General features: G+C 35.8%; 1 protein-coding gene across 1 annotated transcript; it reads left to right on the plus strand.

Annotated features, from left to right (window-relative positions):
- The first annotated feature begins 18,345 nt into the window (after positions 1-18,345).
- On the plus strand, positions 18,346-21,283 carry LOC113323876 (TIMELESS-interacting protein-like). Its single transcript, XM_026572220.1, has 5 exons — positions 18,346-18,736; positions 18,936-19,058; positions 19,729-19,837; positions 20,126-20,244; positions 20,958-21,283. Exons 1-5 carry the CDS (start codon positions 18,371-18,373, stop codon positions 21,180-21,182), a joined length of 942 nt encoding a protein of 313 aa, XP_026428005.1. The 5' UTR covers positions 18,346-18,370; the 3' UTR covers positions 21,183-21,283.
- The last annotated feature ends 2,502 nt before the right edge of the window (positions 21,284-23,785 follow it).

Raw genomic sequence — 23,785 nt, forward strand, 5'->3', positions numbered from 1 at the left:
CTGTTGAAAAGGAGCTTGACTCAACTATTGTGCTTTTAGCGTAACGGATTAAGAACATTTTATCTTTTGATAAACATGTTCCTGATGCATTATCAGTTTGCCATAAAAAGGGTAATTATGAAGTTCAATGCTTCAAGTTCCGTAGATTCGGACATATGGCAAAACACTGTCCCTGCAGAAAAACTAGAAAGTGCAATAGGGCGTATGTCTCCACTCTTGATGATATTCCGGAGGAAGAATCCAATGAAGAAATATCTAATTGCAATGCACTTCTTGCCAACTCTAATTGTGATGATTCCGGTGAATCTAATCAACTCCTTGAAAAACTTGAGTTGGGAATTAAGAAAAATGAAAGGTTAAGCATAGATCTTGAAAACCTTCTGAAGTCTCTTTCAGATAAAACCTGTATGGTAGAATATGAACAAGAGAAAATTGGTGAAATACCAAAAGTATCAGAAACAAGTACTTCTGATAATAGGACATCACGTTCTTTAAATGGAGGAAATAACCACACCACAATCTCTAGTGGAAACCTCCATCAAAATATATTTATCAAGACTCTTCTTAAGGGGATAAAGTTTTTGAAGGTTGATAAGTTTATTAGATCTCGATGAGAAATTGCAAAAATCTTGCAATCATAAGAGAAAGAAAGAACACAAGGGAGCACAGTTTTTTGTGCTTATAAGTCATCCAAGGGATGTCTTTGTTATCTATGGTGAGAGTAATTCTCACCTCAACACAAACTGATTGTGTTGTAGGATGCATCCTCACTTATTTCCCAAAAATTCTGATTGTGAGGAAGCATAAATCTGGGCAGGTTGTTCATAATTGTTTCTTAAGTGAAAAAATAGTAGATATCTTTTATTTTCGGAAAATAATTTCGGTTTCCATAAACCAAATTATTCCTTGATTTTCTCCCATCTTATATTACTTCTCCCTGTCCGAAAGAAGTATCTTACTGCAATGGAGAAATCAGTGAAAGAAGAATCATCTCTTGGTGAATTAGCACTCTGTGCATCAGTTGTGACTGAAACTCATGATGTTCCTCTTCATGATAACTCTCAAGACTCTCTAAGAAAACAGATTCACTCTGTTAAAGGTTGTATTAGATATCATGAACTGATGATAAAGGATTCAAAAGAAGTACTAGCTAACCTTCATTATCAATTGCTGGAGATGAACAAATCTACTGAAAGGGGAAGTGCTCAGAGGAATGTGAATCCAGTTTTTGAATGCAATCTTCACAAGAACTGAGATACACAAGAAAAATAGACATCAATTTTTGATTTCTTTCATTGATTGTATTGGTCTATTATGAATAAAAACTATTATGAATAAAATTATTTGATTTATAATTTTGTTGTGATAGTTTTCGGTTTACATAGCCTGTGCTTGAATGTTTTTATCTTATTGCTATGTATGTTTATGGGATGTTTGATTTCGGTTTTACTACCTTAATATTCGATCTTATATATTGGGAACCCTTATGGTTTGGGTGACTTTTTGGTTTAGCAGGATTAAGTTCTAGCCCATGTTGGTAGGCTTTATCAAAGAATCATGAAGGGTTCTGGTAGAAACAATATGTGAAAAGTCACAATATGTTGAATCGGTTTTGGTTTAGCATAAAAGCATATGTGTTTCGACGGTTTTCAACTTTTGCTTGCAATTGTTAAAACCGATTTTCAACCTTTCTCTGGTAAAGGTTGGTTGTTGTTGTTCTTTTGTTTATGCATAAGGATGTCAACATGATGATATTTCGATATCAATTATCCCTGGATGAAGATGCAAACATATTGGGGAAGTGGATGCGAAATTTGAGGTAACAATCTTGTTAGTTAATTGATTTCCTGTTTAAGAAAAGCCTAAGTTTATCATATATATTTATTGCTTTTGCTTAACAAAATTTCGGTACAATTGATGTTTATTCCATGAAGTGTGTGTGGATGTGTGTGATTCAATTGGTTCTGGTTAAGAAAAAGTATTGTTATCTTGGTTTATTGTGTGGTATCAATTTTTTAGGCTTACAAAATTTCGGTACAGTTGATGTTGTGTGTGATTCAATTGGTTCCGGTTAAGAAAAACTATTGTTATCTTGCGTTTGTATGGTATCAATTGTTTAGGCTTACAAAATTTCGGTGCAATTGCGATGCTTTTAATGTCTATGTTGTTTCAATTGCTTCCGGTTGAGGTGAATAATTATGCAAGTTGATTTATGTTGGTTTGTATGAATTATTTATGGCTTAACGAAATAAAAGGTGTACGGGATGAGTTGTTTAGTCTAATTCGATTTTGGATAAGAGAAACTAAGTTAATTTTGATCTTAGTTAGACTTATCAAAGTGAGTTTTCGATTATTCAAGTCTAATTGAATGCCTTAACAAGAAATGCTAGTTAACTAACCTAGTACTTGTCTTGTTTAAAATTGAAAGGAGTAAGTTTATGGATAATTAGAACCTGATGAGAAAAATAAAGTTATCTTTATTTTGGTCTTATCGAATTAAAGTGGAAAAATTGTTTCGGACAATTGTTTCCTCGGTAACATATCAAAATAAAACTACTTATAGTTTCAGTTTTGATATTGGTTATCAGAACATGATGTGTGGAACCCTCGTGCCTAACTCTACAGGTTGCAAGGCTACTGAGATTTGTAAGATTCTTTTCGTGTTGTCCTTTATTTTTTCGTTTCTTTGTCATTTTCATATGAATTGGTATAACAAAGACGTGTGGATTGAATATCTACATATCTTCCTTAGGGGGAGTAATAGCTTTGTTATTATAATGTCAACAACAACATTTTCAAGGATTGAATGTAAGCAGTTTTATTGTACTGTTGATTTCGGGAATCAAGCGTATGTGTAATGAATTCTTGTAATTTGTTTATCCATATGATGTAAGAGTTTTGTCACTAAAATTGACAAAGGGGGAGATTATTAGAGAATTGCTCGGTTGAACCCACCAAGCGTTGGTATGTCAAGTTTGGTTATCATATTTTAGTGAATCAAAACTCATGTTAAGAGTCGCTTGATTATATACTTGAGTCAACTTAGTATAGGTTAGCTTCAAAGTATTAAGATATGAGACATTACAAGTATTGCGAAGTCTTGAAGATGTGAAGAAGCAAGGAGATACAACGACAACAATCATCCTTCCACTTGAGGTTAGTGATATTTGACTTGAACCGTTTCATCCCCTAACATGTCTTTCAAGTGGTGCATATTGAAAACATAATTGTGAAGCATATTTGAACTCTAGATAGACATAGTATTAAGGAATACAATACGAGGTTTATTGCTTAACCATTCAAATTTGTAGATAAGACAGCGCCATAATCATTTGAATGCTATTGTGATTATGTATGGGTATGAGGTGAGGATTTCATCCTAGGGAACAATGTTTACATGTGTTCTAAGGAAGTAAGTTCATACACTTGTTTGTGAACCGAAAAGGAAATTTCCAGGTGTCATTGGTTTTGTTATTCATTGAATATCCTATGAACAACCAATATGTGTGATTGAGTATAACCACTCACAACTTGTTTGCATTCTTGGTAGAACTATTTACAAAGGCCTTACTTATATATTGGTATGACTTTTATTAGTGAAACGATCTTAAGCAATCACCCGAGATGGTATGATCGGGTTTGTTTTATGTCTGACCAAATTTGGGAAAGGGGAACCGATCCAAGTAAGAGGTGCAGTACATCACAAAGGGGAACCGATCCTTCTATGAGGTGCAACAAGGTTTATAGCAGAAAGGGGAACTGATAGACACATTTTTGTGTATACGTTGTCCTTAATTTCATGTATTGCTGGTACTCGATTTTTGTACTAATATTGTGTTTTTATGTATTTTTTAGGAAATAAACATTTTCGGAAAAATTGGCTCGAAAAAGTGTTAAAGGCAACCCGGAGGACATTTACTATTCGGAGCTGCGTTGAGAGATTATCCTGTCACGAGTTAGAATCAATATATTTCGAGAAATATGCATGTTGGAACACGTCAACACTAAACAGACGCGTGATAAGCTAAAACAGGGAACAAATATATTTTCGTTCACTTACTGTTGGTGTTACTGTGGGAAATATACGTGCAGAAAAGAAAAAAATAGGAAATTATTCCCGAGAACAATATTCCTTCACAGTCAAGATTTTGAGGAGTAATTGGAGATATTTACAGCTCATTCATGCGTGCAGAAAAGAAAAAAATAGGAAATTATTCCCGAGAATAATATTCCTTCACTGTGAAGATTTTGAGGAGTAATTGGAGATATTTTACAGCTCATTCATGCGTGCAGAAAAGAAGAAAATAGGAAATTATTCCCGAGAATAATATTCCTTCACTGTGAAGATTTTGAGGAGTAATTGGAGATATTTGTGGTTACTGCTGGGTTATAAATAGCTCCTGAGATGTAAGAGAAGGGGGATGAGAGATTAGGGAGTGATTAGGGGAAGAGTTTTAAACACCCGATTTTTATCATTTTCTCTCCATTTTATCTTTGTAAACAATTTTTGAAGCAATGAACAAATATTTTGAGCGTGTTTACACAATGATAAGGTTAGACCAGGCTATGATAAGGTTACACAATGAGCGTGTTTACACAATAATATTTTGAGCGTTTTTGGATTTTGTCTTTTCCTTTCAGATTTTGGAATTTGGAGCGAAAGAAAAGTTTGCTAAAGCTTTTGGTGAATACTTAAAGACTTGGAGTAAAAGGCAAAGCGAAAGGAGCGAAAGAAGAAGATTTTTTTTTTTATAAAAAAAAAAAGAGAAAAAAAAAAGAGAGACATTTTTATTTTTTGTAGATTTTTTTTAGACTTCCTTTTTCTTTTGCACTTTATAATTTTTGGACTTTGGACTTTAAATTTTGGGACATTAATTTTAAACCCTATGAAAGGGTAGTTTAAATATAAACTGTTTGCTGAGAAGAATGGTGATTACGATATCACCCCGGCCCCTCGGGTTCGTACATGACATAGGAGTCGTGACCCGAGTCGACCACAAAGGTTCATTCCCCGTCTGGTACGGGAGGTAAGTTTTTCGAAGCACTCGCGAATCCCCTGTCAGCGAGTTACTGTCTTGCTTCGTATGCATATATGTTGAGGACTTGAAAACGGCTGCTTTAATTTCCTAGTAAAGGGCAAGGACTGGCCATACAAGATAAGGGTTCGGATTTCATCACAGTTCTCTTCTTTCCCGCCTTAGGAAAACGACACCAAACGCGAACCTAAGCCTAAAATTTTGACTAGAACGAGACCAATAGGGTAACGAGCTTAACAGGAAAGTCATTCGAAAGATATTTGTTACTCTTTTAAGCATACTTCCAAGTTCTTTACGGTTACTGTAATTTGAATGCGTGACTGCGCCGCCTTGTAATACCGGTGAGGCCTTGGGTATCAAAGCTCCACCGAGCTTCCCTCGCCTCTATTTAACTTACTTTAACTCGGATTGATTCCAGAGGGGTTTGCTTAAATTGTAACGAATTCCCGTTCGAAGGATTAGAAGCTGGTCTAGAAACAATCTAAGTGGAGCCATCATGCTTTTTGTTTGCTAGAAATCAGTAGGTTTTCTATGGTGGAGTCAGCCTTATTTGTGTTTGCATAGAACATCCCTTTCTTTTTAGGGATTTCCTTTTTGATTTTGTTTTTCTAGTGTATGCCCGAAGTTTTTAAACGGGCTTGGAAAAGAAACACTCTAGGTCGTTTGATTAGTGAAAAACCTAGTAGTTCTTCTTGTGAAGACGGGGAGCTCGAAGACTCTTCTTTTGAGAGCCCCGTTTTTGGAAACTTCAGTTTTGAGAATCTGTCTCTTTGTGAGGAAAGTACCCCTAGTACTCCTAATCCTTTGGTAGTGCCAGAAATGGCAACTTTGAAAGCTTTGCTAAACCCAACTAGGACCTCTCGTCCTTCTTGTATCAAGTTAGATGAAACCGAGGCAAATTATGAACTGAAACCTGGGACTTTACAGATGCTCCCAATATTTTTAGGGAAGGAGAATGAGAACCCCTATTTTCATGTTAGGGAATTTGAGAAAGTTTGTAGTATTCTGAAAATTAAAAACCTAAGTGATGATGCGTTGAAACTTAGGTTATTCCCCTTTTCCTTAAAAGATAAAGTCAAATCTTGGCTGTATAGTTTGGACTCTGAGTCAATTGAAACCTATGACCAACTTACTTCTGCCTTTATACATAAGTTTTTCCCAAGGCATAAAACATCGTCTATTAGGACACAAATATGTACTTTTTCCCAACAAGAGGGAGAATCTTTATATAGGTACTTAGAAAGGTTCAATGACTTGATATCTCAATGTCCTCATCATGGTTTGGAGAAGGTTAGGTTAGTTCAGATCCTCTACGAGGGTTTAGATTATTCAACAACAACCATGGTTGAGTCCTTATGCACAGGTGGGTTTGATAATAAAACTGTTGATGAAGCGATGACATTCTTGAATGAAATCGCCGATAAGACCCAACAATGGGAAAATAGTAGGGAACCCCAGAAAACAATTCTTGTAAGTAGAGGAAATGTTAATAGGGTAGAAGGATCTTATGAGTCAGACGCCAAAATAGCAGCTACAGCCAAAAGGTTAGAAGCCTTAGAATTAGGTCATTCTAGTGGTAGTAGTGGAAGAAATGAGCCTTTTTGGGAAGGCCATGTTGTTGAAGAGCAAGTCAATGCTCTTTATAACAACACTAGGTTTGATAACCAACAGAAGTTTGACCCATATTCAGAAACCTATAACCCTGGCTGGAGAAACCATCCAAACCTTTCTTGGTCCAAGGGCCAGAATCAAGGTCAGTATAGTAATGCTCAGGTTCCCCCAGGTTTTGGCTACACTAAGAATCCTTCAGCTCCGACACAGTTTCAGAACCCTTCGGATAAGAAGATTATGAGTTTAGAAGAGTCTTTTGCTTTGTTAACTCGTAACACTGTGCAGTTTCAGCAATCTGTTGCTCAAGGTTTAGAAGAAAATAAGAGAATAGGTCAGGCTAACTCTCAGGCTATTTCCGAGTTGAAAACCCAGGTTAGTCAGATAAATGAGACATTGAGAGAAAAAGGAAAGTTTCCTAGTCAACCACAACCTAACCCTAGGGGAGTCCATCAAATATCTTTAGCTGGTGAGAAATCATCAAACCATATGAACTCGATAACAACCCTTAGGAGTGGTAAAATGGTAGACAATAAGGTAGCCATGCCTAGTGGACATACTGTAGTTCCACCTTCTACTTCCTAAGAGGATCCAGTAGACGAGGAAACTGAAACAGTCTCTAAGGATTCCCAAGAAATTCCTGATAGGTCTACCTTTGTGCCTAGAGTCACATATCCACATTTGTTAGCCCCAACTAAGAAGGAGTCGACTTTCAACGAGATAATGGAAACATTTAAGCAGGTGAACATCAACATTCTGCTATTAGAAGCAATTAGGCAGATGCCTGCTTATGCCAAGTTCCTTAAAGATCTTTGTACACGAAAGTGTAAGCTTAATGTCCATAAGAAATATTTTTTAGTTGGTTAGGTACGTTCCGTTCTTCTGAACCAAACACCCCCTAAGTATAAGGATCCTGGATTCCCCATCATATGTTGTGCGATTGGTAATCACATGGTCGATAAAGCTTTACTTGACTTAGGATCTAGTGTTAACTTACTCCCGTATCATGTATACACCCATCCAGGTCTTGGTAAGTTGAAACCGAATAAAATGACACTATAATTAGCTGATAGGTCTGTCAAAGTCCCTCGTGGTGTCATAGAGGATGTTCTGATTGAGGTTCATAAGTTTATTTATCTTGTGGATTTCGTTTTTCTAGAAACCCAGCCTGTTCAGGACCCAAGTCGTTAAATCCCAGTGATTTTAGGTCTCCCATTTTTAGCCACAGCTAACGCTGTCATCAACTGTAGGACTGGGATTATGAACATATCCTTTGGTAATATGACCACTGAACTAAATGTCTTTAATGTTACTAGACAACCTTCTGAGAATGATGATTTAGAAGAAGTGAATATGATTAGCACTTAGTTCAGGATTTGGTTCAGGATAATTAGCTTGACACTTTACTGGTAGATTCTTTAGATGATTTTGAGGAAACCATTCTCTTAGATCAGATATGTGATCAATCTTTAGAAGAAGCTCTTGAGTATTTTAAAGATTCTATGGACCCAGAAATTTAGGCAATAGTTTTAGGTTTTTCTGAGAATAATGATGACCCTAAGTTTGGGGGTAGAGAACTAGAAGAATCTCTTGAGTATTTTAAGAACTCCGAAGATCCGGAAATTCAAGAAATAGTTAGAGGTTTGTCTGTGAACCCTAAGTTCGGGGGTAGTGATGGTTCTTGTGATTGTATCGTATCGTATCCCTAATTAGAGTCCCTAACTTGGGACTCGAGCCTTGTATATCTGAGATATTACTTGAGTCTTTTCAGACTCCGCAACCCGATCCTCCTGATACTGTCCAGGAGGTAACCCAGGTATTAGAGACCCTTTTTTCGGATGAATCTATTTATCGAGACACACATATGAAGTTCAATTACGCGCTGCAGATAAACCCAGTTGTCTTGAAAGAAACCTTAGATGAGGACGTGCTGCTTCTTTTCATTTTTCTGAATCAGTGCAGTTGTCTCATACTGGTGTCAGCTCTGTTTGGTCTTATGGACCCACAATTGTTTCGACTATTGATATATGACTTTGAAAGGTGACAATCCTTTTTGAGGTATATGATGTCTAGCTAAAGACTTTAAATTTAGCATTTCCTGGGAGGTACTCATGCTTGCGGTAATATCCTTCCTTATTTCTTTTTCCATCCATCAAGTGGTAACAGTTTCTTATTGTTCATGCTTTTAATTTCATCTTTAGAACATTGAGGACAATGTTAGATTTAAGTTTGGGGGTGGGGAAGAAACTTTTTGTTAGCTCTTAGCTGCAACAAATAAACTCCAGAGCCTATAAATTTATGCTTATTAAGGTTGGCACTAACCAATCTAAGTGGATGGGAACATCTTGGTTGTAGGAGTTGAGGAACCAATCTGATTAGATGGAAACATCTAAAAAGTCTATTCATAAAAGCACATAGCTCAGGTGTTAGAATTAAAAAAAAACATGGTAGTTTCGCCACATCTCGTTGAATCCTAATCCTTCTGTTTTTATTTTTAAGTGATTTGGTGGGGCACACGATTCAAGTTGTTACCTTTGCTAGGGTGGAATAGAGTGATTGAGATACCAAAAACAAAAAACCATACCATTAGACCAACCGGAATAAATTCAATAAAGTCGACCACTGGTGCCCTTGTATATGCCAGTTGTGTTGACCTAGAGTTAGGTTTATCGACCACTGGTCCCCTTGTATATGCCAGTTGTGTTGATATTAGTCAGACCGGTATCTCAGTCCATTAGGATAGGTTCACTTTGGCAGAGGCTTTCAGACAGATATGGGAAACACCATTCACTTTTAACCATCTCTTTATCCATCTTCTTAATCTTTCCATGTGATTGGTTGACTCCGGTTATGATGTCTAGAAACTATCTGAGTAGAGCTCTGTCACTTATATATGAATTATAGTATGCTGAGTGAAAACTCGTGTACATCAATTGGAAATTCGCATCAGGGTACTTCCTCCTATAGTCAATGTTTGTATGCCAACCAAGGAGATTCTTTAGTGCCTTTCAAGGTTCTGCGTAGATAGCTAGGGTCTGGAGTAATGGTTTTGTGGGTACACCTCTGGTAAACCCTCAAGAGACAACACTCCGCCGCTAGGGCCACCTAGCGGTTTAACGGCTTGCTGCACGTGCTAAGTGTAGTCATTTTATTTTCTAGATTAGTTTTGCTCGAGGACTGGCAAATAATAAGTTTGGGGGTATTTGATAGACACATTTTTGTGAATACGTTGTCCTTAATTTCATGTATTGCTGGTACTCGATTTTTGTACTAATATTGTGTTTTTATATATTTTTAGGAAATAAACATTTTCGGAAAAATTGGCTCGAAAAAGTGTTAAAGGCAACCCGGAGGACGTTTACTATTCAGAGTTGCGTTGAGAGATTATCCTGTCACGAGTTAGAATCAATATATTTCGAGAAATATGCATGTTGGAACACGTCAACACTAAACAGACGCGTGATAAGCTAAAACAGGGAACAAATATATTTTCGTTTCACTTACTGTTGGTGTTATTGTGGGAAATATACGTGCAGAAAAGAAAAAAATAGGAAATTATTCCCGAGAATAATATTCCTTCACTGTGAAGATTTTGAGGAGTAATTGGAGATGTTTTACAACTCATTCATGCGTGCAGAAAAGAAAAAAATAGGAAATTATTCCCGAGAATAATATTCCTTCACTGTGAAGATTTTGAGGAGTAATTGGAGATATTTGTGGTTACTGCTAGGTTATAAATAGCTCCTGAGATGTAAGAGAAGGGGGATGAGAGATTAGGGAGTGATTAGGGGAAGAGTTTTAAACACCCGATTTTCATCATTTTCTCTCCATTTTATCTTTGTAAACAATTTTTGAAGCAATGAACAAATATTTTGAGCGTGTTTACAAAATGATGAGCTAAACCCAATCCTTGGGGCTATGGAGGAAGCCGTTGTTTCGATAAAAGTGATATATTTCTATTAATTAATTAAAACAACTCTATTATGATTTTTGCATTGAACTAAAAATTGTTTATATGATTTTGATTAGTTAGGTGTATTTTCTCTTGATAGAATATGCCTGCTTCAGGGTTTTGATATTCTATGCTTGGATTAACATCTATTCTTTTGGAAATATACATGTATAGGCAATACTATTATAATCAATTTGAATGTTGACTTGCATAATTATTGTTTTATTAAATCACTAATATCAACCAATGGTGGAATCCTAGTTATATTCTCTCCATAATTTTCACAACATCTTTTTAAATTAATTCGCTATTTTTATTTATTAAAAAAAAAATCTAAAAATCCGCTTTCACAAGTCTTGAACGAATCATACTACTATAACAACTTTGAAAAAACATCAGGAACCGATCCTATGGACATGTGCAACACGTTTTTAGGAAAAGAGGAACCGATCCTATGGACATGTGCAACACATATAAGTTAGATACCATATATATGTGGGGAACCGATCCTAGTACCTAGTCAACCGAATTTTGGAAAGCTAGTGTGACTATGCACAATACTCACATGGAGGTAGAACCGTCAAACCCATGATTGTGATTGAATGTTTGTTTGATCAATCACATAGTTCTTGAAAGTCATATGAAACAATTCTAAACTTGTTTGGAAGTGTGGCAAATCGATTTCAAGGTTGTAAGTGTGAAAGAGAACTTACAAAGTAAGGATGTCGACATACTTTGAACACGTGCAGTGAATGTTTATTTCTTTAATTGTTCAAAGTTATTCCTTAATAGATAAAGGAAGAAAATCCCAGGATCGAAACATAGTAAGTTAAGAATCTTTTAATTAAGGTTATTAATTTTATTTTGTAGGAAAATATAAGAATTAGTAATGTGCATTTACTAATTAGATTTTCCGAGAGATTTCGATCATTATTTTTGGACAGAGCATTTCCAGGAATTATGGAAACCGAATTTGTGCTTTAGTGAATATCTTGAGAATATTTTCGGTTTTGGAAATTCCTTGGTGTCTAAACTTCCTTGTCTATAAATACTTGAAGTTTGCCTTTCTAGCAAACTAATCCTTCGTAACAACAGACTTTCTCTTTTGTTGTTGTTTCTGGTGTAGCCGCCTATTCGGAGAGGAGAGTAACCTAATTAGGCGAAATCTCTTACGGCCGCTCAGTTTAAAGTCTTCTTTGGGATTGAGAAGTTCTAGCGGGTACCGTTGGTGGGAAACTAGAAAATTGTGATTTATCTTTTGTTTTCAATTGATTTGATTGACTAACGGTGGTTGAAATCTGATTGCACCTAGTTTGTTTATGCTTGAGGATCTTCTCTTCTGATATAAGATTCACTCAAACTAGTTTAGAGTTTCGACAGGGATCTTTAGACTGTTGTTAGTTCTAAATACGATCTTATGATAATCCATTGTTAACAGACTCCGTTATGTGCGTGATTGATCACAAGATATTCAAGTGATTGTGTGCAGGTTTTTATTGAAGATTTAAGAAGATTTGAAGACAAAGAAGATATTGAAGATCTGACTTGGGTTAATAATCATTGGTGTGCAAAATACTTGATTTGGTAAAAGAGGATCCAATTAATAATCGGTTTATCCTTGTGGTAGATTGGATTGATTAGTTGAGTAGATCGGCATCAACACAATTCTTTGGATTAAGAGTGTTGTTGGCTTAATCTTAAACGATTACTTCGGTAATTGAACATAAGATAGATCTAAGGACCTGATGAATGAGTTTATGTTAAGATAAACGAAACAGCCTTTGTCCGACTCATATCACTTGGTTGAATAGAGTTGATACCAAACATATTTGTTGTTCCTTTACTGTTTGGAATACGAACCAAAGGAATTGTTCCAAGTACGTTACTTATTTATAAGTTGGAGGCGTGGGAATACAGACGGAACTAGGTGAACTATAGATTTAGTTGCTTGGTCTCAACTATACGAAGTTAGGTGTAATTTTGTGTAGCGGCTTAGTCCTGAGAGTATTCAATTCTGGACAAGGTCCCGAGGTTATTAACAAAGCTTTGTTGATGAAAATGATGTGGAATCTTTTGAACTCAATTGAAGAATGGGCTTTATTCATTTCTTCTAAATTTAAAGACAAACAAGGGCAATGGATCACTAAATGGAAACAATCTACAATATGAAAGGGTCTGAAATGGGCCTGGAATTATTTAAAGGAAGATGTAAGGTGGTGTGTAGGTAATGGAGCACAAATATATGTTTGGTATGATACATGGATTGGGGAATCTCCTGTGATAGAAGTAATGGGCTTAACTGGATTTGTAAGAAGTAACTTAAATATGAAAGTTAAAGATTTACTGCAGAATAATGTTTGGGAAATTCCAGTTGAATTGCAGCCTTTCATTAATCAATCTAGTTTTCCTATAATAAGTGGAGGAGCTGACATAATGGTGTGGAATGGTGATAAAAGTGGTAAGTTCAAAACTGCTTCAGCTGTAGAGAAAATAAGGCACAGAGAACCAATTCTTCACTGGCCAAGGTACATCTGGAAAGCAGCATTACATCCTAGTATTGATAGTAATGTTTGGAAGTTGCAGCGGGGTGTATATGTTGCTGATGAGGTAATGCTTCAAAAGGGTTTTGAAATGGTGTCTAGATGCTACATCTGCATGGAATAACAAGACAGTATGAAGCATACTTTATGGGATTGCAAATTCAGTATATCAATTTGGAGCTGGCTGAATGAGATTTTTGGATTTGGTATTCCAGATTTTTTTGAAGATGTGCTCAAAGCTGCCAAAAATAAAAGTACACTAATAAAAGAAGCTTGGATAACTGCTGCTTGTGCTACTATTAAAGAATTGTGGTTTCAAAGAAATAAAAAGCTGTTTGAAGAAACTCTGCCTAACTGCAATGGATTTAAGAGCAGAATATGTCAAATGGTACACGAAGGAGGTTATAGAATGCAAGGGACCAGATGGAGCCAAGACTATGACTCCAAGATAATATATTTTTTCCATCTGGGTGAGAGAAAAATCAAATATAGCCGTATTAAGGAGTGTTACTGGACTGCCCCAATTGAGAATTATGTACTTTTTTGCTGTGATGGTGCATATTTTGGTAATCCAGGTGATGCTGGAATTGGAATCATTGCGAGAAACAGTGATAGTCAAGTAATTGGTACATTGTCAAGTGGTGTAGGAAATGCAACCAACTTCATTGCTGAAGAATTGGTGATCTTGTGTGCACTGGAATGGGCATTTAACATGCATTGTAGGAAAGTGATTATCAGATCAGACTCCAAGTCAGTCATGAATAAATTCATTAAAGGGAAGGTGTCATGGTACATAAGAAATAGATGGCTTAATGTGCTAAAGAAGTTACAGGATATCAGATTTGAGCATTGCTTTAGAGAAATAAATTTCTTTGCAGATGAATTAGCAAAGAATGGTGATAGGCTAAATGCAGGAGAAAGAATTATTCAAATAGGGAGGCCAACTTCTATGAAGAGAATTGAGATGCCATATGTAGCTTACTGTAAATTTTGTTAGCAATAAAAGCATTGTCAGTCCCGTAATTTTGTAACCATTAAGTCTATTGTGTTAGCTCTTCTGCTCTTTAAGCTGTAATTGACTTTTTAGTCCTTTTTTGGTAATAAAATAATATGATTTAGCAAAAAAACAAAAAAATTAAAGAAATTGAGGTTGGTTTGCTTTAGTACAATACTGTTACGTGTATCTCACCTCTCTTTAAAGCAAGCAAGCTTAATTGAAATCCTTACTCTTTTTTTGGTTCACCAAACGGAAAATGATTAACCAAACGAATTAGGGACTAAAATGTTAAACAAAATAGGGACTGTTTAGTTAAGAAATATAAATAAGGACTGAAATGCTAAATATAATAGGGGCTTAAAATAATAATTTATGAAATCGTTTATTTACAAAAATGCCATTTTTATAAAAATAAAGATAAATATTTGAAAACTTCGTATCTTCCAAATGGTACGTTGGATTTTTGTGAATTTTATATATTTGGAAAGCTCTTTCAATCATCTATGCAAAGAGTATAAACAACCATATCAAATCTTTTCTTTTTAATGTATTTATAGTATTCCGAAAAAATAGCTATAATTTAAAGGTAAATTGATAGAGGTTATGCTTATATACTTTTTATATGTTGCCTATATAATCCTCAAATACTTCACTTGATATACTATAAAATTACTTAGAAGAATCAATAGATTTTAGTTTCGACACAAAAGATTATCTTTGTTTCACTAAAAGTGATGCTTTAATTTTTTTTCTTTCCATTTTTACCTAATATCAGGCTAAATTGAAAAGTAAAATGAAGATGAAAAGTTAATGTTGCCGACGTGCATCGCACGTGCTCACTACTTGTCTATATTATTTATTTATTTTAATAAGCAAAGGCCTTCAAAAAGGCGAATGATGGCAGAAGCCAAATAGGAGACACAGACCAGTACATAGAGGCTTTGTTTGTTTTTTCCCCTTGAGCTAACTCATGAGCTACAAAATTACAAGTACGCGATTGAAAATTAAAAATACAAGCCACTAATTTAGAAGAAAAGAACTGAATATCCTTGAATATAACATCCATACGCGAGTCTCCATTAAACTGGCCAGCTCAAAATTGATCAATGGGAGACTTCGCATCACTTTCGACTATGATATGGGTTAACTGCTCCTCCAAGACTTCCCAAATAGCTCTTGCTTCAGCTTCTTCAGCAGACTTGACTTCAAAAACCATGGAAGCACAAAAGGAAGCTTTTCTTGAGAAATCCCTCATCACATATCCTGCATCATTTGCTCTAGAAATATCAACATAAGCACCATCAGTGTTACACTTAATCCATCCAAAGGAGGGGGGAATCCATTTGTCACATAGGTTAACAGGGGTAGTAAGAGAAATGGTAAGATAAGGTTTCCTAGTTAGAAGCATTGCTTTATCTCTAGAGAGGACAACAACATGAGTTTCTTTCAAGTTTTGGAAAGTTAAGTTATTTCTGCTAGTCCACGGGGACCACAAGATAGAAACAAACAGACATTAAGCTTCATCAAGGAGTCTAGTCAAGGGATCAATTAACCAAAACAGAAGCCAGTCAATGAAGGACTAATTCTGAAAAAAATGAGTGTTGATGTAAAAATCAGAGAGAAACCCTACTCGGCTAGCAAAGGGACAGAGTAGCATGCATAATATATTCTTGAGGATCATTACACCTAGCACAATCAACACTATGCATAGGCATTCTGGTATGTAAAATAGTTCTAGAAAGAAGGGCATTTCTAGCTTCCTTCCAAGTAAATATTTGGATTCCGTAAGGAACCCTGATTTTCCAAATACGCATCCAAAGATTTTTACAAGGGGAATGTCTAAGACCTCTTAGCCCCATGTAGGCATATTTTGAAGAAAATTTGAAAGATCCCAAGCCCTCCTATCAGGAGTGTATAACTGGCTTAAGGGAATGGTGATAATCTTCTTAACAAAAACATCATCAAAGTGTGTTTAGTCTAGACAAATTCCAAGTTCTGGTGGAATGATCAATAAAATAAGAAACTTTAATGTTAGGGTCTGGTGGGACTAAAGGGTTTGGTTTAGCAGAGCCCAAATTAGGGATCCATTTCTCACACCAGGGATCAATGAACTGACCATCCCCAACTATCCAGGAGATGAAAGGCTTAATGAGTTCTTTGATAGCATGTAAACACTTCCAAGTCCAAGAGCATTTACCAGTGCACTTGGCATTCAAGAAATCAGTTCTAGGAAAGTATTTAGCTTTAAGAATAGTGGCAAGCATACATGATTATCAAGAATTCTCCAAGCATTTCTAGCAAACATAGATAGATTATTAAGTTCAGACTTTCTAAAACCCAGACCACCTTGAGCCTTGAGGGCGCATAAAATGTCCCACTCTAGCAGGTGCAGTTTTCTATCTTTAGGATCTAGAGACTCTTCCCACCAGAATTTACAAAGATGAGAATCCATTTGTTTAGGGATAAGGAAAGCTCCCATTTGGAAAAGGGGAATGGCTTGACCAATGTGTTTAATCAAAGTAATTCTAGCAGCTTAGGACAGGAGCTTATGTAGCCAGATAGAAATTCTAGCATTCACAGCTTGGAGAATACCCACATGGGTTTGGATTTTCGAAGCTTGAAACACAATAGGAGTGCCAAGATATTTTTCTCCTAAATCTCTGTTTTGAATCTGTAGAATATTAGCCAATTGAGCTTTCATATGTTCAGGAACTTTCCTGCTAAAAAGAATGCCAGACTTGTCAAAATTTATTTCTTGGCCTGAGGCCAAACAATATTTTTGAAGATAATCTTTTATAATTTTAAATTTTTTAACAGTAGCTTTAGAAAACAAAAGAGAATCATCAGCAAACAACAGATGTGTCATTTCTGGAGCATCCTTACAAACTTTGATACCTTCCAGAATATCTTTCTTAGAAAGGCTATCAATATAAGAGGATAAAGCTTCAGAGCAGATGATATAGAGATAGGGGAACAAAGGATTCCCCTGTCTCAAATCTCTTTCAGGTTGGAAAAACCCAGTAGGGTTACCATTAAGGAGGACAAAATAGGAAACTGTAGAAACACACTGATTTAATAGTTTAATCCAGTAGTTAGAAAGCCCCATTTTAGTCAAAACACTTTCAAGAAAAGACCATTCTAATTTGTCATAGGCTTTAGACATGTCCAGGTTTATTGCTGCAATACCTTCAATTTTGTCATTATGGTTGACTGAAAATATAGCCTCATTTGCTAGCAGAATATTATCAGAAATACTCCTCTTAGGAGTGAAGGCACTTTGGTTTTGGGAAATAATAGTATTCATGAAAGGTTTAAGTCTATTTGCAAGAGTTTTTGAAAAAACTTTGTAGATGAAATTACAAAGTCCTATAGGTCTATATTGTGACAGAAGTTCAACAAGAGGAACTTTGGGAATAAGAGCAATATTGGTATGTTTAAAAACCTTAGCAATATGTCTTGTTCTAAAGCAAGTTTGAGTCATGTCAATGACAGTCTCCCCTACAATATCCCAATGTTTATGATAAAAAAGACCCGTAAAAAACCATCAGGGCCAAGAGCCTTTTTTTCTCCCCGTTTGAAAAACATCAATCTTTATTTCTTCAGAGGTGAGAGGCAAATTTAGAAGAGAACTGTCCTCAACAGTAAATTTGGTAGGAAGATCAATAAGAATCTCATTCTGAAATTGTTGAGGGCGGGAGGAACAACAATGTGCTATTTAGTACTACTTGTCTATTTAGTATTGATAGCATTGTGCTGAAATTTTCATGACTGGGATTTTGATTGTCAGCTATTCAGCTTGGGTATGTGCAGCATACCTTGTCAGCTAATGGCAACGAGTGCCAGAGTCCAGACCAGCTATGCCTTTTGAAGAAGGGAAAAAAAGGAATTAAACAGGTTAAAGAGCAAACTGTAAGGCGATAATTAGAAAACATAAGGCAAAAACTACTTAAAGTGAATTTTTTGAGCCATAAACAGAAATCAATGCTAAAATATGGAGATGCGAACTGGACTACTCTGGCTCTGAGAGCCTACGGACGATGATTTATCCGTCTGATCGGAATTCACTTGGTCAATGATGAACGGTCAAAATTGGACTTTTTGATTTTTCCCTACGTTTTCCCTCCATTTCTTCCCGCCAAATTATTGGGAATATAACAAACCAAATGCTCTGCAGAAAGTGAAATCCAGACTATATATATAGAGAGAGAAAGTACAGAGCGAGAGTGAGAGCAAGGAAATGGAGAAGACTGGAGGAGGTGGAGGAGGAGCACCATCAGCAACAGGGTGTTATAAATGTGGTCGTCCTGGTCACTGGTCTAGAGATTGTCCATCATCCTCTTCAGCGACAAACCCTAACCCTATTTCCACTTCTAATACCAATCCCAAATCTAACACTTATTTCAGTGGATCTTCATCATCATCTTTCAAAAACGCAGGTGGTGGCTTTTCAAAACCCTTAATAGACAAACCTATTGAAAAGCCCAAAAAAATTCCAAGAGCTAGACCTAAACTCACTCCTAACCTTCTCCTTTCTGATGATGGCCTTGGTTATATTCTTCGTCATTTCCCTCGATCTTTCAAATTCCGCGGTCGCGGACATGAGGTATTACATCTTTCTCTCCATTTCCACATTTCTTCTTCAATTGTGTCTGTCCATGAGAAATTAACAGGCTGAAGATCTGGGAAACCTAATAGCAATTTTTTTATTAACCGGTCCAAATTTCGATTGGCTGGTTTTTATTACTGCCGTGTTTCTTTGTAAAAAAGGATATTCCAATGATTTATTTTGGTGGGTTTAACAGGTTGATGATCTGGGAAACCTGATTGATCTATACACTCAATGGCACCATCGTCTACTTCCTTACTACTCGTTTGATCAGTTCGTTGAGAAAGTGGAGCAAGTTGGCGCCACTAGACAAGTTCGGGTAAGTTATTGATGTTCTTCTACCATTCCACCTCTCTTTCCAATTTTTTGTTTGTGTTTATTGTTTTTAGAAGTAACTGTGAAGTGTGACAATGTTGTGATAATTGTCTTAATACAAATGACTTTTTGCTAAATATAGATAGGAAGGTCTAAACAAAAACATACTATAAATGATTGGCTGTGTTGTTTGTTTGGTGCATATACAGTGATTTGTGATCTGCAGTTGTTTTTGTTGCCAACCTGCAGTTATAATATGTATCTCCCTTTCTTTTTCTCATCTCAATACTCTGATGTCAACTTACTACATAATATGGAAATGGATTAGTCTTTTGTTTCTTTTGATTCTGGTCTATGTTACACATTGGAGTGAAACAAGAAATCTAGTTAAAGGAAGATATTTTTGGAGAAAACAATCTCAATGTATGAGACTATGACCCTTATGCATATTTGATGTAATGGTGTGTGGTGCATATTTCAACCCATTATACAGCCAGAAACGGGCGTCAGAAAAGCCATAAACTGTACTTTCGATTTATGCAGGAACTATTACATCAAATTTACATCTTTACCTGGTCATAGTCAAGAACAAATTTGATATGCTTTTTGATCAGTTGCATTTTTCAGGTTTTGTTTATTTTTAGTTTGTTCAATTTTATTTTTGTTTTGGCCAGACATGTGTTAGAGATTTGAGAGACAGAGTTTCCCATGGAGGGGATCCCTCAAAGTTACATGAACCACCTGTCCACCTTAACGAACCTGTTGAGCCAACTCCTGTACCAGGTAAGCAAGTATAATTCGCTCTGTAATATTGGTTAAAGAAACCTCCACTTCATTAGTTTCTTTTCACGTCACACGAATAAGGTCTGCACCCATTACCTCATAGATTTTCATTACAGACTATAAGTATGCTTGTAAATGGTAACTGTTACAGATTTTGGGAGTATCATTTTTTCCACCATATTTTGGTTGTAAATACAAATCGACGATGAAGAATATGCTCAATTAGAGAAGCTTGTGTTATAGATAACAAACTCAACCGAGTTTTGAACTAAAACTTTTTGATTGCAGAGAATGCTAACAACTTGGAAAACCCTATTCCCGATGTGGGAGATTCAGTACTGGAGACCCACCATGATATGGATGTGGAGGAAGAAATGCTTGATGAGGTTTACCAGGCGGCTACTAGTGTAAGATTTATTTTCTTTACCTGTTCTATGAACTTCTCGACCCTTTTCTTCTGTAGTTTTGATTCCTTTGTCAAATATTCACAAGTCTTATTAGCTTGATCATGCCTATTGTTGCTTCCTATCACAGACTAGTACATATTGCACAAAACATCATTTGAGAAACTTTAGAAGGAAAATCACACATGGTGTAGGGTTTAGCAAAATAATCTGTATGAATAGCTGAATATTCCTTACACCCATCACCAACTCAAATGAGAATAACCACAGGGAAACTTTTGTATAAATAGTAAATCAAAAGACTCTTAGTTACTGTAAGAACACAATTGTGTTGTATCTCACAGCATGCTTCTTTAAGTAACACTGCAAGAGCAAGATTGGCATTTGTGGAAGTACTGCTGTTATAGCAGTGGAGTATATATATGATATGAAATATCTGGCTTTATGACTCTTCCTTGGGTATTAGCTGAAAGATGTGTCAACCTGAATATATCTGGCCCATCACTGGTTTATGCTGTAGGTCGACTTAACGGATACACTCGCATAATCAGATGTCTATAACCGTTTCATAGCTCTTCCTTAAGTAGTAGAATGTGTGAAGGAAACAAAGCCATTACCGCACATGATATAGCAACATATATAATTTGAACGTGAAAAGATCACAAAGTGATTGTTTTGTTGAGCCAGCTTCTTTCTTACAAATCTTATAATTACAGGAAACAAGTCATCCATCACCACATCCAGTGACTACTTCAACTGTGCAAGTACCGTCTGATCACAATAGTTCACTAAATAAATTACCAAATCAGCCATCAGATAATGGGGCAAGTGGTTCTAGTACTGTCCAATTGTCTGATGAACAAAAAGCTCGTATAGAAGCTAACCGGTTGAAGGCTTTAGAGAGAGCTGCTGCTCGTGCCCTGTTGTCGCAGGCAGGTTAAATTGTTCTGTTTTGTTTTGTACATTTTTTTGTACAATTTATCTTTTAATGTTCAAAGACATGCCTACAATAAATGAATGATACTCTTCTAAACTTGTTTTTCATTGCCTACTTGTATGAGTGATAAATTGTCACAGTTCAGGAAACTTAGGAAATTGAACAACAATTCACAGTAGGTGAGAGAAATTTTACATATGACCAGAAACTATCAGCAACTAGCTTATTTGTTCGACACCGATACAGTTTATTGCACGCCGTATGAAATTATTCACAGCTAAGTTTTAACAGACTCCATGGTTTGCTGGCCTCAATTGGGGGATCAACAGAAAGCTTCATAGCTTCTGTACAATGTATAATTTGGAATTCTAAATCATTTTTCCCTTGGTATCTTTATAAAGACGACACCTACTTATGATGTTTTCTCCCAAGTGCCTCTGATTTTTCCTGACCACTTTTTCGTTGGTTCAAGTTGCATTTCTCAATTTCATAAGAAAAGAAAGAAAGAAGAACACATTACTGAAACCAAAACCAAAACCAAGTTGGACATACAAATAAATCAAAGGACTCAAGTCACATTCTAGTAATGTACACGATTTATCAAATTGTTGGTGAAACTACCAATCGCATTACAATTCAAACATAGTTTATGACAATATTAGTGAGCTAGATAGATAAATTTGTTGGTCCGTAAGGGAATAGACAGATGGTGGCATTCAATTATTGCTCATTGTTTGATGGGTTATACGCGGGATGAACACACCAGTTCCGCTACTGCATTTATTTCTCACTTCCTCGTGTTTGAACAGAATCGGACTAGTATAATATCGGTGTTCATGAATCCAGCAACTGAACGAACCACACGACTGTACCAGTTTAATATGCTGACCCGCCTTTGATCTCCCTTTCTGTGCCGTCTTGGAGTTTCCTGAGTTCAGTTTGGTTCATCGTCACCATCGGTTAAAATTAGAATCTGCCTTCTCAAGTCGGCATACATCTCATCATCATAGTAGCAATTGTCGCAGTCGTCTTTGTTCACGTTGGAAGTAAGATTCATATTTTTCATATCCATACGTACAAAATGTGTGAGATGGGAATGAGAGAGCATGAAATAGTATTGGATGGTGATTTTGGTTTTGTAGTATATATATGGAGACAAATGGACACCTGGAGAGGTAGAGAGGACAGGGAAATTAAGGAAGTAGGAAATACCATATAGTCCTAGGAAAAATATATTAGAGAGAGTCTAGTCCAGTTGACTCAGTCATGTGTATGTTTAGTCCTTTTGGGGAAAATATATTATAGTTTGGTCTTAGAAATTATGGTTTGGTCCTAGGGTGATGTCATGGATGATGTAATTGTTATTGTGGGGTGACAGAAATATTCTTTTGGGCCACATATATACAAAAAATCAATAGAAAATATCTCATTCTCAGATTTACTTTCCATCACCTCTATATTTTCAGATCTAGTTTCTCCTCTCCATTTTTTTTTTTGCAGACGATGAACATGATGATTAATGATGAAGATTTTTGTGTTTTTCTTCTTTTTTGTTGCTGCTGATGTTGTTGAATACGATGGAGACGATGAAGACGGAGAACGTGATGATGAATTATGAAGATTTGTGCGTTTTTCTTCTTTTTTTCTTGCTGCTAGTGTTCTTGAAGATGGTGGAGACGATGCAGATGATGAACGATGAAGATTTGTGCGTTTTTTTTCTTGCTGCTAGTGTTGTTGAAGATGGTGGAGACGATGAAGATGATGAAGACGACGAAGATTTGTGATGAAGATGTTGTTGTTGAAGATGAACTCGTGTTTTGTTGTTGAAGACAACGAAGATGATGAAGATGATGATGTTGCAGTTCATTCCATAAATGAACTCTGTTTTTTTAGATTTTTATACGGAGTTCATTTCTGGAATGAACTCTGTTTTTTTAGGTTTTTATATGGAGTTCATTTCTGGAATGAACTCTGTTGTTGTAGGTTTTTATATGGAGTTCATTTCTGGAATGAACTCTGGTTTTTTTAGGTTTTTACATGGAGTTCATTTCTGGAATGAACTCTGTTTTTTTTTTAGGTTTTTATATGGAGTTCATATCTGGAATAAACTCTATGTTTTTTAGGTTTTTATATGGAGTTCATTTCTGAAATGAACTCTGGTTTTTTTAGGTTTTATATGGAGTTCATTTCTGGAATGAACTCTTTTTTTTAGGTTTTTATATGGAGTTCATTTCTGGAATGAACTCTGGTTTTTTTAGGTGATTTCTGAAAAAATAAGTAGAAATTAACAGGAGTTCATTTTGAAAAATGAACTGCTACAGAAACATTAGTAGAAATTAACACGGAAGGGTACTTTTATTCATTTATAATATTTTTAAATAATTATGGACCAAACAGTAAATATGTTTTTCAAAGGACTAAACAGACATGGGACCACCTAAAAAAGGACTAAACGATATTTTTCCCGTTAAGAAATCCATTTGCTCGGGATAAGTCTCCATTGCTCAAATAATTTAGACTAATGAATGTTTCTTTATTAGTGCATTACATTAGCGTTCAATGGACAATGTAATTGTGCATCTTAATGAACTTACTCTTTTAGATGTT

This window comes from Papaver somniferum, chromosome 11, assembly GCF_003573695.1.
Source record: "Papaver somniferum cultivar HN1 chromosome 11, ASM357369v1, whole genome shotgun sequence".
NCBI lineage: Eukaryota > Viridiplantae > Streptophyta > Magnoliopsida > Ranunculales > Papaveraceae > Papaver > Papaver somniferum.